General features: G+C 36.5%; 2 protein-coding genes across 11 annotated transcripts in view; one reads left to right on the plus strand and one right to left on the minus strand.

Annotated features, from left to right (window-relative positions):
* The window catches only part of LOC117155185 (QRFP-like peptide receptor), an 83,076-nt gene extending 64,528 nt beyond the window's left edge, over positions 1 to 18,548 (minus strand). For 8 of the 10 annotated variants that reach the window (XM_033330881.2, XM_033330884.2, XM_033330882.2 and 5 more), the window contains exon 1: positions 18,357 to 18,547. The gene's annotated coding sequence lies outside the window, so the exon portion shown is untranslated. Of the gene's footprint in view, positions 1 to 18,344 lie in introns of all 10 variants that reach the window. The other 2 variants (XM_076623230.1, XM_076623231.1) reach the window with 2 other exon arrangements.
* Positions 18,549 to 19,924: 1,376 nt separating this feature from the next.
* On the plus strand, positions 19,925 to 22,272 carry LOC117155396 (protein LSM12). Its single transcript, XM_033331309.2, has 4 exons — positions 19,925 to 20,088; positions 20,620 to 20,996; positions 21,062 to 21,146; positions 21,210 to 22,272. The coding sequence occupies exons 1-4, from the start codon at positions 19,968 to 19,970 to the stop codon at positions 21,233 to 21,235; spliced, it is 609 nt and encodes a 202-aa protein (XP_033187200.1). The 5' UTR covers positions 19,925 to 19,967; the 3' UTR covers positions 21,236 to 22,272.
* The last annotated feature ends 62 nt before the right edge of the window (positions 22,273 to 22,334 follow it).

Raw genomic sequence — 22,334 nt, forward strand, 5'->3', positions numbered from 1 at the left:
AATAATCGTAAAACACAATTTCGTGAAAAACAGCAATGAACCATTATCAAAATTTCGATTTTGTCGAATCCTTCATTTTCATATTATTATTAAAATTCTGAATTACGAAGATAATTTGTAGGTATGAAAGGAGACTCGACTTTCGAACTTTCGCACACCATAATTTCGCAAATTTCCTGGTTACTGCATCCGGTGTAAGCTTGTGTCACAGATTCGAGAAAGAAGGGAACGGAAGTGGTGAAAATATGGAACAGAACATCCTGTGTTTTCTCAGCCTCGATTCGGTTTAAAAGGAAAGAAGCAGGCGCAACGATGCTCGGGAACTTGTTTTCGAGATTTCTAGCACGATATTAAAGCGCGATTCGAGCTTTCGCTAAAACGGAGCCGTTAAAATCGTCAAAACGTAAAATGCATCGCGTTACACAACCATGACCTCGTTCACGAGCTTCATTAAATCCGATTGGCAATCGAAATTCGTCTCCGCCGTGGAAATTTTATTTCGACTCTGCGAAACTTCCTCTAGGCGAGTATTTAGACAGTTCCTTAAACATCTTATCGATATATTAAAAAGTTTGCCCTCTTTATCCATGCGGCTGTCTACAAAATTCACAGCGTAATTCAAAGAAAATTTAAAGGATTTAGACTTTTGTTAAATTACACGTGCACCGTAATTTTTGCCATTTAACGAATAGCTTTACAAATTAAAAATCTCCGCTCCAATTTCATCGAACACTTCATAAAAAGATACGAATCGCCCAGAAGCAACATCGATCGACCCCATAAATCGAAGAGTAGAGAAGAATAAGTTTACCTCAAAATTTATTTGTCCTATCTTCTTATGGAAATAAGCCAGTTGTTTCTTGGCAATTAAACCCTAATCGCGTAGTTGTAGAACGAAGAAATGAGAAATTTACAAAGGATACGATTGAATAGGCCTTCTAAAGCGCTCATATATAAAATATAGGAAACTTAACAAATTTTCTTAAGAACTTAACAGTACGAACGGTATAATCTGTGGGAAAATCTTTTCTTTATTATTATTTTATTATTATATGTATATTATTATTTACGGTACAAGATTTACTTTCTGGTATGGAAGATCAAAGACCGATGCAGTTTCTCTAAATTTGCCTTCACAGCCGAGTATCATATTTTATCCTTATCGCCATTAACATTCATCTTTGATGCTTGCCTTCTTTTGTTTATAAAATCGAACAATCAACATTACGGAGTGACAATAAAGAAGTGGTCAACACATATATCTTCCTGATCGATACACGAGGGAGGGAGTTTTCTTGTAAAGTCAGAACAATTAATTTGTCATTAGGCCACGGATTTTTATGCATTTATGATAAAATCGTATATGAAAAAGTCTATTAACTACATAATTAGACAGCAGATTTTTATGCAAATTCATATTTCCGAGAATATAACCGTACAAATAGGGCTTCGACAGAAAATTATATTACTTGCCACGTATTGTAGGAAATACTATACTTTTAATATTTCATATATTTTTCTGTGGATTTTCTGTCAAATTTTCTATAAATCTACATATAACATAGTGTAATATAATAAAGTATAATATGGTATAGTACAGTATAAGTATATTCGTATTTCAGCCTATTACAAAAGAGCTTATTCATGTCCGCTACGTATCTCGTACATATATATGTCGGAGATGAAAGAACATCGGGACTTCCGGAATGTTGGGAAAACCCCCAATACCCTACTCCAGACTTTTACTATAGCTGCACTGAAATAATAAAAATAAGAAATAGTTTTAATGTTCCAATCTGACTTTATGACAATGGGTTCGGGCTCGAAGTGACATAGCGGGTCACTGGACGTAGCCACGGTCACGGGAGGAACGTGTACCTGACAGAGGTATAAAATGATTATATGGCTCTCCTTAAAAACGAAGATTGACCCGAAAAGCGAGGACAGGAGTATATAAGGACAGTTTCTTTTGCATGAAGAGGGTTAGTTTGTTAGTGAGTCGTTGGACGAATTACTGACTGAGTTGTCGAGAAGTTATCCGAATCGAATAGTAAGTTGATACTTGTCCTCCCGTGGACCGTGGATTCGTTATCGAACCTGAATTCGTTGTCACCATCATCTAGAACATCCTATTGCTATTACTCATAGCCTCTTGTAGTGTCCACATTCGTACTGATAAATATTAGCTACATTCGCGACGGTAAAATGCCAACCTGACTCCGACATATATATAACCATTAACACACATAAACACGCCCAATATATCCACATACACACTTCATTGTACTAACTTCATTTTTGTTACGATTCGATTAGCATTAATTTTCTTATTTTTATGATCTCTTGCACAAAGTGGAATATATTTCTTACTTCCTTTACATTTCTAATATTTCACAATTCAGGATATCCTTTTTAATAATCTTTTTACGCATAATCTTGCTGATACTGGAGCTCACAGATACGATATGATTTAATGTTTCCTTTCTTCTCAGATTGCATAGTAGAGAATCATCCGCGTCACTTATCTTAATTCCTTCTTTCTTTTCTTCCATTATTGAATTTATGTCTTCCTGCCAGTTGTAATTCAGCAATCGTCGAATCGAATATTTTTCTTTGTCTGGCCTAGTCAGACCCATAACACACTTATGTATCGAACAACATCTCGAAGCAAGTGATCTTAGTCCATCTTCTATGAATATTTTAACTTCCACTCTGTTCTATATATTTTTTTATTCGACGAGGTATCTCCTCGCGTTCACTTAATTCTAACATCTCTGCATTCTTTATTCCTGCAAGTTTCTCCTTTATTAATGTATACCAGTTGTACTTCCTTGGGTTATTTTTGTTTCCACCCAGCTCGTTCAATTTTGTTAGGCGCCTCCAAGGGAATCTATTCTCATCCATTTTACATATTTTCTCAGGAAATATTTTGATCTTTATGTTTCTGATCTTTATGTGATCTTTCTATTATTACACTTTCCAGCTTTATTCTGCCTGTTTCGTAACGTACCAGATAATTAGTAGTATCCATTGGAACATTCGGTAGATGTTTCAAACAACGTGTCTGCATTTTCTCGATCGTTGCAGCTTGCTCGATTCCCCAAATATCCATATAACATCCATATAAATATAAAACTGCAGCTGCCACTATCATATACATAACGTGCGAAAGTATATAAAACGTACCAAGTTGGGTCATAATTTTTAGTAGACGAAACAAATTTACTATACAAGTTCCATTTATTCGGCTGCCTTCGTAAAAATTTGAAATTACATAAAAGTCCGCAATCCATTCATAAACGATCATAAACAATTACAAACGACCAGAAACGATTAATTTAGTAGAGGTTCCGGTGCAATACAATTTATCAATCAACGACACGTTCGATTTAATCCCTTGTATGGGTGCGAGCATGTAACCACAGTGCACTCATGGTTTAATACGCATCGGAGAGAGCTTCAATTCATCGATTCTCGATCTATCGAGGCATCGCATCGGGAAACTGACAAAGGGAAACGTGACGAAGGGTTGCCAGGGCAAGATGGTCCAGATCATTTTGAAGATGGATGACACGACGAATATTGGCAGAGACATTCGTTAACCTGTTAATAACTTAGACTAGGCCATTTCGGGATTGTTTGTGGATTTTGAAATTTCGATGTGTTTATGATACTAAACTGGTAGTTGTTAGGTCGTATAAGTTAGTCATCATTTGTACTCTTACGAACACGATTAATGTTTATGAAATACAATATAAATAATGGATTTACTACATATTGTTACAAGTACTGTACATTTCCAATAGTTTTTGTATACATACGTGTGTTTGTATATTGTGTATATTGTTTATGTGTGTATATTGTGTACGCTTTTACGCGTTTAACCTACGACCACGTAGGCCCGTAGTACGACGATCGTAAACGTAAATATTATGGGCATAGCTCGTAGTAGGTGATCGGATCAAACGTAAATATTACGGGCATAGCTCATAGTAGATGATCGGGCTAGATATAATGTATAATATATAATAGCTTGTTTACGTTTTCGGCCCAAAATTCTCGAACGTAAATCGTAGGTTAAGGAGTTAATTGTCCCACGAGTGTATAAGCATCCACAGTATGGTCATAAAGATGCGAGGATGGAATTATTTAATTTTGTTATCATTCAAGTTTGTATTTTCGATTTCACGCGATAAAGACACGTGAGATACAGAATACAAAGTACAATCAAACACTTTAGAATTAAATAACCTACCTCACATCTGAAATCTCTATGATTCAAGGAGAGACCGATTCAAGGTTAATGTGAATGGAAAATACAGGTAATAAAAAATGTAAGATACGATTCAAGTAGCTCATTCTCTCGTAACAATAATCAACCATTGCTCGTGAATTCGACAGATACCTTTTTACGTAGCGGTATGCCACCTTTCATTTACCGCCAAAAGATTTATGGTGAAGATTCCTGCATCCCGAAATAAAGCTCGATTGACCCCGTGACCGCGTGGCCGGAGGCAAACACTCGAGAGACGAGAGAGATCACATCGCTGCTCGGCATTGATAATGGCACGAAATGTAAATTTTAGATGAGAGGCTTTTTAGAATTTACAAAGAAATCTTTACGAGTCATTTCAACGACATTACGAAACTGACTTAACACGAGATATGCCACTATTCGCGAAAGCAGCGGGATTTTCCACTTGCAGCGTCACGAAACGACTGCAAAGCAAATTTGATATTTTTTTTTTGAGTTCTACAGCTATCGATAGCAAACTGCGATGTGAATTCCTCGCAGGTGGTGACTTTTCGCGGGAGAACTTAGAGGAAGCTCGTCTCGTGCGATAAGTATAATTATTACTGGAAATAGGAGAACGCTTCGAAGTTAAAGCGAAAGCTCACTGCTGTCTTTAGTCGACTATCGATTCATCGTGAAAAATTATTTTCTCTTGGGAAAGTTTGCCGTTATAAATCTGGAAGTAATAGGATTCTTTCTGCTAATGAATAAAATTCTCCCATCTTCCAATATAATAAAATTCGCTACCTCCGATTCAAGATTCTCCTCGATTCAAGACGACTGCACCCGGAAAATTGTGGCTCAGTTATCACGAACAATAAAAAGATGTTCGATGGAATCTATAACAAATCAACGTGAAAGCGAAGCAAATGGAAAACGAAGACAAAGCGTTTTCTTAAATTGAAGCAAACGCCTCGATTCGTAAAAGAGCTCGCCTAGAGTGTACTAAATCCTATATAATGGCCTCTAGTAAATCCTGCATAAGTATTCTAGCTGTTCTATTGAGTCGATAATGAATTCCATACTTGAAAAACGGGATAACCGAAACCCGCTTTCCTGGAAATTGAGTTATGAGAGACCAATTCGCGGCTCTTTCGAGCAGACAAATTTTCAAGCATTTTACTGGTTAGAACTTTGTAAAAAGCATAAAGTGCAGACCATGTGAAGGTACTACGTGAGCGAGTGTTAGATCTGAATTCAGTAAGAAAAAAAGGTAAATAAATAGACGCTTAGTAATGGTTTTCTCTCTTTTCTTTTCTTCTACATCTTTCTCCGTTTTTCCTTCCCTTACTTTCTTCTAAATTTTCTTTTCGTAGAACCGTCCTGTCGTTCCTTTGCGATTGAAAACTCGTAAACTATTTTTTCTTCTATTTCCTTCCTTCTTTTCTTTCTGACTTCTTCACCCTCACCTTTCCTTCCCTCCCGCTCTTTTCCCTCCCATAAGCCTTTCTTCCGTTCTATCTTTCCTTTCCATTACCTTCCTTCCTCCCTTCAAATAATTTCCTTCGATCATCGTTAACTTCCTCCCCTATCTTCCATTTTTCCATCGAGGAAAAATAATTTCACTTTTCTTGCATGCGCGGAGAAACGTACGAACACGTTTAATTGTTCTTCCGCTCTTCCGCTGAAAAGTAATAGAAACAAAGGAATCTGACCCTCAGATACAAAACTACAATGTAGTTCAACATCTCGCTATAGCAACCTCCACAACGACCCAATCCTAAGCTAATGTATTTTTCCTGTCTCACGTCGAGCAGACTGAATTAACTCCAAAATGAATGGAGTTTCGTGTTGGATATATACGCGCTCATATATACGAGTTGAATTGTGAATATATATCTACTTTATATTCACCAACTTCAAAACTAAGAACACTCGAATCACAACTGCGCTAAAATAGAAAGCACAGTGAGACGTACTTGAAATCGGGTTAATTGCACGGAAGAAGACTCTGGTAAAATAAAACTCCTTTTTCTGTTACTTTCGACCATCATGAAAAGTAAAAAAATATCGTTTTTAGCGTAACGGAGTGGAAACGCCCTCGCGTTTAACACGTTCTTTGCCGCGATAGTCACCGCTTAGTCAATTTTTTAAAATGACTAGTGAAACGAATTTCGTAAACTGATTTCATAAATTTTCCGCAATGTCAATGACTTAGATAACATTATGAAAAAATGTGTAAATAGAGTATATAAGTATTTTGCAACAATTAAATATTATACAGTGAAATGTTACGACCATATTATACGGTAAATGTTACGCAATGAAATTATTATATTTCGATCTAGCGCGGCTATCACGACAAAATATATAAAATTCGCGTGGCAATCAACGTGTTAAACGCATCGAAACGTGAAATCCCCCGATTACCTCTAAAATATAACGTTCGTTATCTTATCAGACTCTTTGGCTCGGTGCTGCATTGAATTAATTTCGGAACGAATCTACATTTGCATCGTCGAATTATGCAATGCATATAATTTTAAATAGCGGTTTGTTTCGCTAAACGATTTTATAATCGAGTAGACGTTTAACTTGTTACTTCTCGGTGAACGTAGAGCTAACCATAAAAGAAGATTGACGAGTTTCCATAAAGAATCTTTAGCAGAGGCGACAGCTTCAATTAACAACGAGAGATTGAAAAATGTAAATTCCAGCCTGATTGTATCGTCCATTGAATGAAATTAGAATTAGCGCTTGATGTGCGCGATTTACAAAATAAAGACAAAACAACGAAGTTCTAAAATACCATACTACACACAGAGAAAACTAGGCAGAGAGTTTGTCGTTGCGATAAACCAGATTAAAGCTAACCGCTACAATATAACTTAGCTGCTTCTCCTACACGCGCCGATGTTACAGACAATCAAAATGTAAATGTAATTTTGAAAATGAAAATATAGATCGTGTAATCTGGCGATGCAGACTTAACGATTCTGAAAGATCGGAATCGACGAGAAACTTGCTAATAAAAATATTGGCTTATTGGAAGAAGGCTTATTGCAAAAAGGTCTCGTAAGACGAAATAGCGAAATTAGAGCATTTCTTTCCGCTAATGTAGTCGTTATACGTTTGATTAAAAAACGATTTATATCCAGTTATCATTCCTATATGCATATATAATCGCTTCCAAAAGTTTAAAGCGTGCTAGGTTGAAACTATAATTAATCATAGTTAGAAATGACAATTATCATTTTATATGAAAACCTTGCGAAAAAGATTCATCTAAAAAGCAGAAGGTGCTTCGAAGCTTTGCACGAGAATAATAACGTCTCGTTAAAGAAATATTTTAGTGAAATATTAATGTCTAATTTTTCAATATATCCTCGTGTAAGCTGAAACATAACTTCGTTGAGGTTTCAAATGCTCGGTGTGAAGAAAAAGTTTGCACGACACTTGCTTTCTTGTGCACCATGAACAACACGATAGAATGAATATGCATTGCAATGGGCGTTCCGCATTCTCTCTGTTAATGAATTTCCGAAGCTCGATTATACGATGCTTGTTCATCGCACGAACGATCCTCGTGTGTGATTATCGGTGCATTAGATACACGAGGCAGCGTTTAGTGCGTCGAAAACACCGTGGAAAGCAAAGAAAAAGGTCACCTCTGGCAGAGGAGTAAATTTTCCTTCGCAAACTTTCGTTCTTTGGATCGCAAACTATCTCGAAGTCAATTTTCTCTATCGTTTCTCTGGCGAAATTCGACAAATTACGCGAACTAGAATATGCAAGTGATTAGATGATATCGTATCCTGAATTTTTATCTCGTATCGGAATTTCGGAAACGAAACCGAAACCGAAAAATAAATGGTGCTTGAGGAATAGTAATTGCATTCGATCAAATAGCGTGCATGCTGCGATCGAACACGAAAGCGATTTTCTTTAGTCTCGATTCGAATAATGGAGTTGGACGGCGACCTTCCTAATTGAACTTTCATTGATTCCCAGAGAAATGCACCTGCACTTACATGTAATGAATACAGTAGAATTTCAGGGTTTCATCAGACAAAAGAAAGTTTAATTAACAATGCACACGTTTGAAAGCTACAGGTCGTATTCTACTTAGAGGAGTCAATAAATTGATATCTTTTACCAATTGGATTCTCCTGAAAAATTGTGCACTTGTTTCTAAACACCTACATGTGAATTCGGTGAAGTGGCAGAGTTACAAGGACCGACTGCCATGGTTTCTCAACTCTTCCAAATTGTATTTATATATCAAACTGGATATCTATTTATCAGCCGTATTAAAATTATATCAATGCTCGACGTCTGCAATAGTTTTCTTTTATTATCCAAAGAAGTCGATAAAATTTGTGATAAAAATGGATATTTTTGCTTCTGGCTATTATTTTAAGATTGTTAAGATCAAGATTATTTTTCATTTTCCTGTTTCGGATAAATGGACTAACATAATTCGTGGCAGGCGTTCAGGATAGCATATTGTGAGAAATATGTAACAGTTTAAATAATACATAATAAAGACAACTGTATAAATGTCAGGCTGCATTTTCTTGAAATATGAACAGACATATAAAATTCGGAATTCCTTAGTCTATAATTATCCGATCATTTTTTATCCTAAAAGGCACCTAAAAATAACGTCTCCGAATGTAGATCTGAATGAAAAATCGAATTCAAGAAACAATAGATTCCAAGAACAATCGCAGCCGTCTGTCCTTTTTCGTATAAGTCGTTTCACTAATAGCCCATAATTTCCTGCACTAACCAAACTGCATTCATCTCGCATCTCACTTTCCATTTACCACGAATGTGGCATCTTTTGCACGAGTTAGGTTCGCGTACTAACTCGTACAGCTGAAACTTCGAAGCGATAAATTGTACGAAAAGGATGTGACAGCGAGTTGGAGCAAAACAGAGGGAAAATATACGTAGACTTATGTCAGACACGGTTCAATCTCTGCCACGAACAATCACGAAAATGACACGCGACGGAGCGACAGAGCTTGCGCCAAATTTCCGGCGTTCCGTTCGACGAGCCTTTCTATATGAACTGGTTGCAAAAAACGAAGCTCGTTAACCGCGCTAATTTTAGCCCGGTGATAAAGCCTGGTGAAGAAAAGGCATTCAGCTCGCATAATAGCAACTACAAACTCTGGCCATCGAATTAGGACTACCTCGCTTTCAACGTGTTTCGGTATTTTAGTAAAATTGAGAAACGCGAGGGACACGTCGAATAGAGAATTTTTTGAAGCATCAGCTGAGCATCTATCGAGTGTAACGACTAATCTACGTTCAAGGTAAAAGAAAAAAAATTTCTACAATTTTTCCAAGACATCAAACAACAATCAGTTTGATCATGCAATTATCAAATAATTATATACGTGAGACTTCTGTAAAAAAATTTTACGCGTTAATAAGAGGTAAATAAATGGAAAAAAATCGATGGATGATTGATCACATCGTAAAATAATTACTACCAAAGAATATAGCTGGAAATAACGGGTAATTATGCGAAAGAAACTGTAATTTCAATGAACAATTGTCTTACATTAGTAAATCAAATAGAAAGGATAATTGTGGTAGTTCGATATGCGTGGATCTCGTTAATTGAAAATTGGTACGCCATTTAAAAGACATTAGCGATAATTTTGTAACAATTCGGTTGGTGCGAAGTTTTACACGATTTTCTCGCTTAAACGCTTAATCGACACATCGTGGTCCACGTGAAACTCACACGAATTTCGATTTAACTCCGAAACTTCCTCGTCGCTAAAACGAACAATTTTCGAATCGAATTCAACTTAATTGACTTTCATTTAACGCGTGCCAGTTTCATTCAGAGTTTCGAATTTAAGATAGCGAATGGCATAAATAGTTCGATGTAGTAAATGAAACAGAGATAGACGCTAAGAATACGTTGCGAGACTACTTTAACGATGGAATCGTCTCGTGACGACGCGTTTACTTTTGACAGAAGTTAAATTGATTCGTTAATCAGTTCGTTTTAATTCAATCTCGCCTCTTTTCCATCTTTTGCGTATTTACGTTAATCAAAACATTACTAAATCAACAACTAAATCAATGTGAAATCAGACTCTCCAACTTTCTACATGCGTGTGCCAATTAAAATTTCGCTGGATTAAAAATTTTGTGTTACTAATTTCAAGTAGATTATACTGTAAATTACACTCACAGATGCCTCTTCTTTTTCTTTCTCTACGAGACTAAGTTACTTAAAATTTGACTAAAAGTAAAAATGTTAACACCCCGTACTATTAATATTTACTTCAATTACACCTTAAATTAGACCGGCGAGGAAATGTTCCAGAAATGCTCCTAAAAGTACAGCCCACTGCCAACATTTATTTTCCCAATTCTAAAAAAATTAAACTGTCTAAAAACTGCTTACAAATCATAGCAGATCACCAGTACCTAAAATACGCGAACATGCGCTTAATATTACACACAAGCGGACACCGTCTGTCACTAGAAGATAAATGCAAAATGAAAAGAGAAAACGGCTGGTTTCTTCGTCCTGAAGATGCGCGTCGGTGTCGATAGTGGGCGGGCTTCTTGCCAAGCGAGTGCGAATTTCTTGGCTTAGAAGCGAATTTTCGATGACGAGAGTAGCCTGTTGGCGTAATGACGCCTTTTTCGAACGGTTTGATCTCAGTGTCCGACAGCTTGTGACAAATTACGAATCGATCGACAGATATAGAGAAGCTAATGACGCTCGATCCGCCGGATGGAACAATTCGTACGAACTTTCTATCGAGCGTTATCTGACGATAGTTGCGTAATTATTATAACAATTTCTAAACAGCATTTGCTTACGTTACCGATAAGAGAATCGCGTTGCGCAATCCGCACCATATTAAAACCGCGTTACCAACTTTCCTTCGTTCGCAGGCCTCGTGATACACTATAACTAGTCTGCAGATATTTATGCAAATCCGTGTTTTTATGAATACAAATAAAGAAATGCGACCTCGGCAGAAATATGTTTTACGATTGTAAATAGCAGGACGATTGCGAGGAATTTATGGGATTTATGAAAATATACTTAAAGGATCAATAGCAGTCTCCTAGACTAGAAACGCGTTCAATGCATGATGTATCCGCTTGATATTATATTGACATATTGATGTATTATATGATATTAGTAGAATGCTGATGTTTATGTAATTTTATAGTTTTACAGGCGTCGCTAAATATATAGATTCTAAATAAAAATTTATCTCATTTACTCAATATTGTAATAAACGATATACTCTAAATGTCTTAAATAATTTTGCACGATATACAGACTGGTTGGTAACTGGTGGTACAAGCGGAAACGGAGTGATTCTACGCGAAAAAAGAAGTCGAAAATATGGAATACAAATTTTTCGTACGAGGCTTTGTTTTCGAGAAAATCGACTTTGAATTTTCGCTCGGTACGCGTGCACTTTATCGCGTCTCGTTATAACGGATCTCACTGTAGATCGTTGTCTCGATGGAAAAATTAAAAAAAAAAATTAAAAAAATTTTTTATTCTATATTTTCGACTTATTTTTTCGCGTAGAATCACCCCCTTTCCGCTTGTACCACCAGTTACCAACCACCCTGTATATGCTCTCTGTGCATTTCGATACCTTCAAACGTCCCATAAACGCTTAAAAATCCACGGTCTAATTATAAAGAGCGAAACGCGGATTTGTAGGCGAATTGATTTACAAAGAGCGCGATATTCGATTGCGAACGAAGGTGATCAACGTTAATGGAAAAGGGTTAATTAAACAGCACGGAATAGCAAGAGTTAACGCGTGTAGCGCAACTTCAAAGGCGGTTCGAGAAACGAAGTACGAGAGTAGTTTTCAGATGAACTTAATTTGTCCGGCCGTTTGACCGTTCCATGATCAACATCGGCTGAAACTTCCATAACGAAGCACAATTTATGCATCTACGCCATGTGTTGGCAATAAACCAGTATTTATAGGACATGGCAGGGCGAAGTCTTGCCGTAGACCGTACGCACGTAAATTTGCAACGGTGCTTTGCGAAATAACCGTGATAAAGTCAATCATAATATTCTTCAGAGAAAAAATCTCTAGCGTATACACTGCTCGAAATAATTGGAAGGTTGTTCTTCTCAACTCCCTCGTTGCGTCTGCATATTCTTTTAATGTTCCTCTTCAAATCAATTTTCATTGCAGTATCGTACGAATGGTATATCAATACATCAATGGTATAGGATTTCTTCGCTTCTGTTTGCTCGATTAGTAGAGAATTTGTTTACAGAAGCAGTTTTGTTCAAGAGGAACAGTGTATTTGGTGAACTGGCTTCGTATAAACAGATCAAAGCGTTATTGGAATTGAAACTATCGCACAGGCCAAAAGTTTGCGATCGTTCCATGCTCCATCAAGATGAGAAACTTACAAATGACGAGAATTTCGAAAATCTTGTTGAAAATCTGTCAAAATCCATTTTTGTCTATTGTCGGAATTTTACGGTGCTTCTTCTTCGTATTCTTCATCTGTAGTATTCATATATGTCGGACAGGCGTCAGGAATAGAGTTGTGGGCGTTTGCTAGATCTTCATTGGAATGGGCCATCGCTGGGTTATAAGGAAGGTACGGCCTGGTAATACGAGTATGGATACTACCGATTCGACGATCAACCGCGGTAGTTCGGCACTCGCGATACTAGTGACGTTGGTCTTAGGTTCGATAACGAATCCACGGTCAACGGGAGGATAGATATACTTGCTGACACAACACTCACAGATCGTAAGGCGCTACTCTCTTCGTCGATGAGATCGCAAGAAAGATCCATTCGTCCCGATGATGCCACCGAGAAAAATTATGATGGGGGCATGTCTAAGGACACGAGATCATCGGATTCGTCGAGTATAGCCCTCGTTCCGAAAGTAAAGGAAATTTACGTTATTGTCAATTGGTCAATTTGGGACAAAGACTGTCTGTCCGTTTGGAAAATCTTAATTGCCGAAAAAACCCAGGTTTTATAGCGGGTCCTTAGGCTAACTGTACCTGTGCCGTGTAGGTGCCTCAACATCTGGTATTTATTGTCCGAAGGAACCGTTGGAATGTTTTACTGTCAGGTACCTCTATGGGTATTTCCTTTAATGAGGGTCATACTACCACTCCACACCTTTGTTAGACGAAGCGCCCGTTCCGTTGACCGCGGCTACGTTCGGCGGCTGATGGTCGCCTTGAGCCCAAGTTTATTGTCACAAATCGCGAACAAGTACAATTGGACAGAATGACGGCAAATTGTTTAATTAGAACTGTAAGCTTTGATTACAATTACGGATTTTCCCGAAGTTCCAGAGGGAAGGCTCCGGTGTCCTTTCATCTCCGACATATATAATTTGCTCGAAATGCTATTATTTGCTTACTATAAATTGCAAATGAAACGCTGGATCTCCAAACCGAAAATAAATGACGAACTAAAACGCGGAATAAATTAGAGAAACGACGTGGAAGAAATAAATTACAAAGAAAGAGATATTTATTTCGATATAAATCTTTGAAGTTTGACAATATCGTCGAGGACACGAGATATTCGGAAATTCGAAAATACTTCATCAAGAAAAATGTTCCCTCGGAGAATTTCGGTTACCGGATTGTAAAAGTCAGGAAAAAGTTCCCAGTTCGGCCTGCTTCTGATATTTAGCTAAAAGACGATCGCACAATGGTGGAAAATACGTGTTCTGATTTATGATTGCCGGACCAGGTACCACACGTGTTCAACCTACACTTACGCGAGATTCTATTTACGAGCCTCTGACACGTGCGATCTACCTTTATACCTATCGAGTTTGCCAATAGTAATCGCGGTAAAAACGTATTCGAGAGATTCAACGATCTACAAAAAGTTTCCTGCATCTTTCATGAGACCGATTCCACACCTTTAGCAACAATTAATGACATTTCCAGTTTTTCTGTTGTCGACTTCTTTTTGTATTGTTGATCGAGGTCAAAGTTTCAATACGATGATTTATTCATCCTTTCTCCGTTAACTCACACACGCATGATCTTTCCTAATTTAATGAAAAATTTCGAAATTTCCAATTTGCGTGCTATAAAATCATTTTCATAATCCATCTCATCGTTCGATATTCCTCCGATAGCCGCAAATTGTTTGTTGCAGAAGTACAATAAATTACTTATCTCGTTGATCGCGCGTATAAATGCTCTGCATATTGAAAAACGTTTTATGAACACGAAAATGAAACGAAGAAATAGAACGATCCAACTACATAATTACAGCTTTTTGGTCTGGTATACCGTTTTATACAAAAACGACACTTTTTAATTGACAATTTTATCTGGATATTTCTCTTCCATTACCACGTTTAATGGCCAACTAGAAATAATATTCGTAGGAATATCGCGTTCCGTTATTTCGCAGATATTTCGCAATAAATGATTCTCGTGCACTTCAATCAGGTATGAAACAGAACATTCAGAGAAGCCTAGTACTTTGTTACCCGAACGCAATCGTCTAACTGTTTCGAATAGTTTCAAGTAGAATCGCGCAACTCGTTAAATAAAAGCTCGTTTCCATGTCTCGATTGACGAGGGAATTGCTCTTGACTCGTCACGGGAAGCGTCGTACGCTACAGACGATAAAGCGATGCTCTCGAGCGATATATTTGCATCGATTACCGAATAACGTGATTCCTATCGGCCAGCGCATCATCAACACCGTGCACACGCAATAAAGCAGACCGATTTCAAAGTCACGTCGGAGATTAATGAAAAACGAGAGTGGTAAAGCGTGGAAATTTATTTGCCGTCCTACGAGTAAAACGCTAGCGAATAATTTACGTCTCTGCAGAGAAGCTACGCCTAGCTCGCGATATGCATTATTTTCCCATTTATCACATATTCCACGTAACCACGGCCGTTTCCCAATATTCTCTGTACTGTCCGCGTTTACGTTTCCGTAGAGGGGAGACACAAACGAATTCTCAGTACTGCGGAAGACCCAATCGAACGAGGAAGGATCGGAGGGGATGAGATACGCGCGTATTATCGAAAACGCGTAGATCGAATGTCCATCGAGATATGCACATCGACGACCACCAGGGAATTAATTATACGATTGTGTCGTGTGTCCTTGATTTGTTACGTTACGAGTAACTTAATCTACTTTCCGCGTTAACCATTGCCCAGTGGAGGTTGGATAATTGGCGACAAGCATCAAATGCACACCCTATTTTACTTCGTTCTATGCCAATAAAGCTGAGAAACGATTATGATAAGGATTTTTTATCTTTTAACTTGCTTCTTTCTCTCTTGCTAATCTTTTTGGGGTCTGTACAAGTTGACATGAATTTTATATTTCAACGAATATTATGAGAAGACGGATAGTTGTTAGATATTGGGGAAATAATAAACGTAAAATAAATACGCACGAGTCAAAGATCATCGTGCCTTCGCCGTCGGAATTAACTGAAGTGAAACAAATCTGAAGAATCACCAAGAAATTACCAACTTCTTAAGCATTATTATCTTGCTTGGAATTCTAGGTAGCGAAGAATTTTTCCGTCAATTAGTGTAATAAATGTCTCATCGCCTGTGTACAACGTATCGGAGACTCGGATCATTCGAGCAACTTTAAAGTTAATTAGGAGAAGCGGAAAGTTTAAAAGTAAAAATATTTTATTCTTGAGAGGATTAAGCACGAAGATTAAGCAATAGAATAGAAAAATTTAGCATGGAAATGAAAGCTTTCGCAGACGTTCTTTTCCATGCATCAGCTAATTTAATTAATCTGGTATAATTTCCAAATATAATTAGAATGAAACGAAATTTCCACGATTTAATATAAATAGAATATAAAGTGGTTTGATAAAATAGCAATTTAATAAATGTGATCAAAATTTTAATCGATATTGAATAAGTTTTAAAACTCGATTGGAATTGGGACAATTTTCACGATGAATATTGGGAAAGTACGATCAATGGAACTTTATCGAATGAATCTGGTTCGTCTGGTAATCTCTCATTGTGGTTACGGTATTCCACGTGATTAGCTGGCAAAGACAACAAAGCTACGAAGTTCGTACAGAAAACAAAACTCCGAAACAATTTCAATCACGCTTCATCCGAAGCCAACAACAATCGTGAGTTTCCCAAAGAGAAACAACAATTTGTAAATATAATCAGAATGCAAATCTAACGTGCACCGAGTTCTTAGTATTTGACGAATTAATTTCGATATCCCACAAACTTGCAGATAGCTATAATTTTCTAATGTCTCGTACGACTGATAAGAGATAACGAAAAACATAGTTTATGCAGAATTAAGCTCTGAATTGTCGTAAACAAAGGAAATATTCATATCAGGTATAGAAAACAAGCATTTATAGATAAAAAAAAAAAAGAGGAGAATACTAAAATAACAAGATACGACAAATTATTCAAAGATCGATATCTACGACATACAAAATAGCATTAATTGGACGATGATAGGATAGAAATCGTATTACAGTCAGTCACACGAATCTTCGTACATTCTATACAATTTTTATTAGAATAAAACTGTACTAAATTTCACTGCAAGAAGACTAAAGCCTCTTCTATTATTATTTTACGTGTTAAGGAGTAAATGTGTTATTATACATGATAGTATATGCTTCATTTAAACAAAAATAACATTTTTGTAAGGTGTATGAAGATCCTTTTGTAACTGTAAGTAGATGAATATAGAACATGATGCAATATGACATATAACAAGCGATTAAGATATATTATAGCTTTATGCTATAAAACTGGGTCATCCTGACACAAGGATTATGAAGTAAATAAAACTGTAGTAATAATACTTCAAGAAAACATAAAGGAAATATGATATAGTAGTAGTAAAATAATATATGTATCATATTTTCTCTCCCTTTTTGATATTATCTTAAAGTGAAAAGGAAATGTAATAATAATTTATACCGTGGTGATCGCTCAAGTGTACAGAGTTTCAATGTTTTCGTGTTTTATTTCTTTCCATCTTAATCTGCAACTTACTCGACTCCACTCCATCATGCTATTTTACTTACATTCGTACAATAATATACACAAGCGTGTATCCATCAAGCGTAACTCCAATGTCAAATACGCACAAAACCCGCCCTGTTTTTCTAAAGTTCTTATTCGCGAACCGTGCCTGGAGCATTATTACACCCTTGAAAAAAAAAATCTTTTCTCGTCGACCTCGAGCTTCTGAGAACGCCAGATGGCTAACGCGGTTTCATGAAATTTCTCTCGTTTAGTGGTGTGAAAATAAAACGAAATCTTCGAAAAAGAGAATACAACATACGTTTGACGTTAAAAACTCAGGCTATTTCATTAATTAAATTTAACACACACGACTTCTAATTGGGGATAATTCGATAGAAATCTAATGATCCTGAAGATAATTATTATATACTTTATAAATTACTTTTAAAGTGTCTCGGGCTACCAATATTGTACGAGCCACTAATTAATTAAAGCAGCAAATTTCTAGCTTGATACTAATAACACGTAGTCGCGAAATAATCGGTTTGGCGGTTATATCGCGAAAATTTTCAGAAATCGAAAGTAACAGCGTATATCAAATTTCACGTGTTAACATCCCCTACAGCTATTAAAAGCTTTATCTTGACATCTTGACGTTAAACTGGTCGAGAAAAGCTTTCACGCCATAAAAGTCAATCAACAGATATCATACTATGTAAAAATCTTTCAAGCTGAAAAACTGCGAAATTATATAGACTACATGGTAAACAGCCAATAATGGTTACCAATAAATTATCAATAAACACGTTTTTCTGTCAATTCGTATTTTTGAGGATATAATTAAAGGAAGTAGATTCTCGTTAGAAAATTTGTTTACTTATCAAGTATTATAGAATGCACTATACGTTGAATATTTTCTATGTACAATCTGTGCAATTCTACACCTTCATATTTCCTACATATGCGTAAAAAACCTAACCCCAATCTAATCATCAGTAACAAGTTATGATATGAACTTTAATAGTTAATGTTTAAATTAAATGATCCGATTATTTAACATAATCAAAAATGGTTCGTTTACTTTAGACAGTACTTTGGTAAAATGGCGGAGAAAATAACTAAACGACGCTTTGACATACTGCACAACGTTGTCTGCTGCCACGCCTTGAAATCACTTATTAAATTCCTGTCGCTGACTGTTCAATAATCACGAAAGAAAGTTCGAAATTCGATGACAATCACATCGCGATGCTCCTTCACAGAGCGGTAACTATAAACTGAAAGCCGGACGAGACCACGCGAGTGCGACCACGAAACTACCCGCCAACCCGACTTACCCCGAACGAGAGCGAAAGCTTACGAACGCCGAACGAAGACAGCCGATGCTTTTCGTAACACTCGAACGAAGCCTTGTGTAATCTGAAATTAACAAAAGAGAAATGAACAAATAAAGAACATTAATATTCGAAAATAACGATTGTCTTTGCGATGATTCTTTAAATTATCGGAAGATCGACCATCTAAATTCCAATTGTCATTGTAATGATAAAATTCGAAATCGTTTATTATCAACTGTTTTACTAAATGTATCTGATTATTACATGATATAAGATTTTATGAAATAAATAGTTAAAGAAACGATAATTTTAAAATTTTAGTAGTGTTATATATGTCGGAGATGGGAAAACCCCCAATATCATAATCAAGATTTTTATGTTTAAGCAATAAAAATAAGAAAATAATTTTTAATGTTCCAACTTGGCTCAATGACTAATTCGGGTTTAGGGTGACATGGCGGATCACTGGACATAACTACAGTCACGGGAGGGGCGCGTACCTGACAGAGGTACGGAATGATTATATGACTCTCCTTAAAAACAAGGATTGATCCGAGAAGTGGGGACATAAGGACAGTCTCATTGGGATTGAGGGAGAGCTTTGTTAGTTAGTCGTACGAGTTGTGGACTGAGTTATAGAGAAGTTACCCGACCCGATTACTTGCCATCCCGTGTACCGTGGATTCGTTAACAAATCTGGAGCCATTGTTATTTGCTTCGGGAGTACGTAATCGTCGTAAGTAACCGCACTGATTGTAACAACCACCTTATCGTAATAAATCGCACCCGTATCGTGTCGTATCGCATCCATGGCTAATTCCCGAGAAGATATCTCGGCCGCCCACAACTTTACACCCGATGACACTCCGACATATATAACATTATTAAGCTAAGAATATAAATAACCCTACAATGCTATTATATTATCAAACTACCTCCGAACTTGATACGGTTTTGGGAATATATAATTTTGAAAAACAAATACTCTCGCTCCTACTTCATTTTTTACCTTCCGTCCCTAGTATATCCTTCCCAAAATTCACCTCGAAGGAAAAATTCGTCAAAAAACATTGATAAGAAGGGTTTATAATACAATAGCGGGACTCTAATCTTAATCATGCGTTCTTAAAAAAGCAAACTACTGTTGTAAAACTTCTCACCTCATTTCTTATCACTGTGCTAAACTTTTATTTGACAATAAATTAACAACACGTCTTTTTTGTTTTGAAATAATAATATTTTCTCCTTGGAAGGATTCAGATCGGTGGCCAGAGTGGAAATGGTATAAGTGATACAAATTTCGAGGGACATTTGAAATCAGAACAGATGGCGATAGGGAGTCCGCGGTTCTAAGTTCGTAGTGAAAAATGGCCGGCGCCAACGATTGTTTCAGCATCGGGAGTACGGTGGCCTGTAAAACCTGTTACAAGGAGGAGATCGAAGGCGAGGTGTTAGCATTCGATCCACAAACTAAAATGCTAATCCTAAGTATCCTTTTCTCATAAATTCGCTTAAAGTAACATTCTTCCCGTAAACTACATGTATGCAGCGCTCATCCGTCGCTCGTTTAACATTGCCGCAGTGTAAATAACTTTCGAGCTATCTATGATAGGTTTTGTGAATTTTAACGAACGACCACTGAGATACGTTTCGTGTTTTCACACGGGAAACGTGCAATACCGCTTGTCAATTATTTGATCATCATCTAACCAACTACACGAAGTCAGGTTAGTTTCGTCATTCAATCAACCATGCTGGATTTTCCGTTGCTTTTTATTGCTCTGCTTATATGTTCTTTAACGTATTTTCACGTTTCACACGCAAACTTTCACTTTCATTTCTCTTCATGATTTAGGAATAAAAATATTTTTAGTATTATGGGAAATGTTAGAAAACCATGCTTATAACCTGAGAATTTATTTTATAGCCAGGTGATCCTATGATTGGAATATAATATTAATAATATGTTTGATTTTCACATTTTGTGGTAACAATAATTCCTTAACTGATGCCTACCAGAATGTCCGTCATCCAACGGATCAACAACGTCAAACGATGTACACGTAGTAAATTTATCCTTGGTATCAGAGGTCCAAGTAAAGCGGGAAGTTAGCCCTACCACTATCGAGCCACCAAAAAGCCTTAATTTACAAAAGCTGAACAGAAGAGTACGTAATCAAATTGAAGAGAAGAAAAAACTGATAATGGCTCTGCAGGCCGGAGTATCTCCAGAGGGACAAAGACTCTTCAGTACTATATCAAAAACTATCCCAGAAATTACGTGGAATGGAGTAAATATTGTTGTATTTGACAATGTCACAATCAGACCACCATATAAAGTTGACAACGTTCATGGAAACATAGAATCTGGAGCATATAAACATGTAAAGAAAGTGGTAAGTGATTTAAAAAAGTAGAATATGACAATTTGCTATAACCTGCATGGTTTTCAATCCTACAGGTTGAAAAACACATTAAAGATACGGAAGCGTCGCAACAGGCACAACAGCGGGAACAACAACAACAGCAACAGAAGCAAAAAGGAGGTGCGATGCAATAAAATTTCAAAAAGGCCCTATATCAGAAATAAAGCTACCATGCTTTCACAGAAGTTCCAGTCTTTGAGGAAAAGTAGGAAATGACGATAACAAGATACTAAGAAATTATGAAAAAAAGTCACTGCAAAACTACTACATAAGCCTATCAAGAGAACCAGCATCACAGATTAAGTTCAAATTTATTTGAATGAAAATACACTTCACAGGAATCAAATGTGAATTGATTATCGAAATTTTAAACGAGTATCAAATGTTTTGATAATATCGTATGAGCAGCATTTTCAAAATCAATAAAACACACCATACTAAACTTTTTAGTAAAGAGCATGATCTTTGACGAAGAATGCTGTTTATTGTATCTAACAAGCTGCCATACAACTTTAGGTTCTGCTGGAATTACATGTGCTCTGATGCAGGTGTGTTTTAGTTTAGTTTAACATTGTTATAAAATACGTTTAATAGTTGTTTACAGATTATTGATGTACATGATGGTAGCATAATTCGGTTGCCATGTGAATATCAACTTTTTTAAAAATACAAATCGATCGACGTGGTATAATTTAAGTCCGTATGAAACGGTTCAATATATTTTTAACTACTACATCGCAAGTGGAAAAGTAACAAACGATCAACGAAAATTTTCATACGCGAAACATCAGACTTCAATACTGATTCAAATTTTACGTTCACTCGCTGATTGTAATATCATTTCTTTTTAATCGCTCATTATAGTACTGTCGATCTCTTGGAATTTGTAAACAAACAAACGAAGAGAAAAAAAAACATGATCGTCGCAATTCGTTGCAATTCATCGCGCCTGCGTCGGCACGAGACGTATTCGATCGCGACGTGACATTGTAAGCTGAAAATGGATATCCCCTTGCATAAAGCAAGCCATAAAATTGTTATTTAAATGAAGACATCAAGCTTGGTTTGTGCAAGGGCAACCTATACCTGTAACGATATATTTACAGGTAATTTCATTTGCAATGATAAAATATAGAACTCGTCTCGTGCCCTTTACCTTTTGAACGCGGAAAGACAGAAGAAAAGAAAGGAAGATGATAAAAATTAATTACATAAAAAGACACAAATAAATGTAATATAAATTCTATTATTAACGTTTTACATTTATTATTCCTTGATCGGAAATTTCTACCAAAGAGACATACTACC

This window comes from Bombus vancouverensis, chromosome 12 (genome assembly GCF_051014615.1).
Source record: "Bombus vancouverensis nearcticus chromosome 12, iyBomVanc1_principal, whole genome shotgun sequence".
NCBI classification, from domain to species: domain Eukaryota; kingdom Metazoa; phylum Arthropoda; class Insecta; order Hymenoptera; family Apidae; genus Bombus; species Bombus vancouverensis.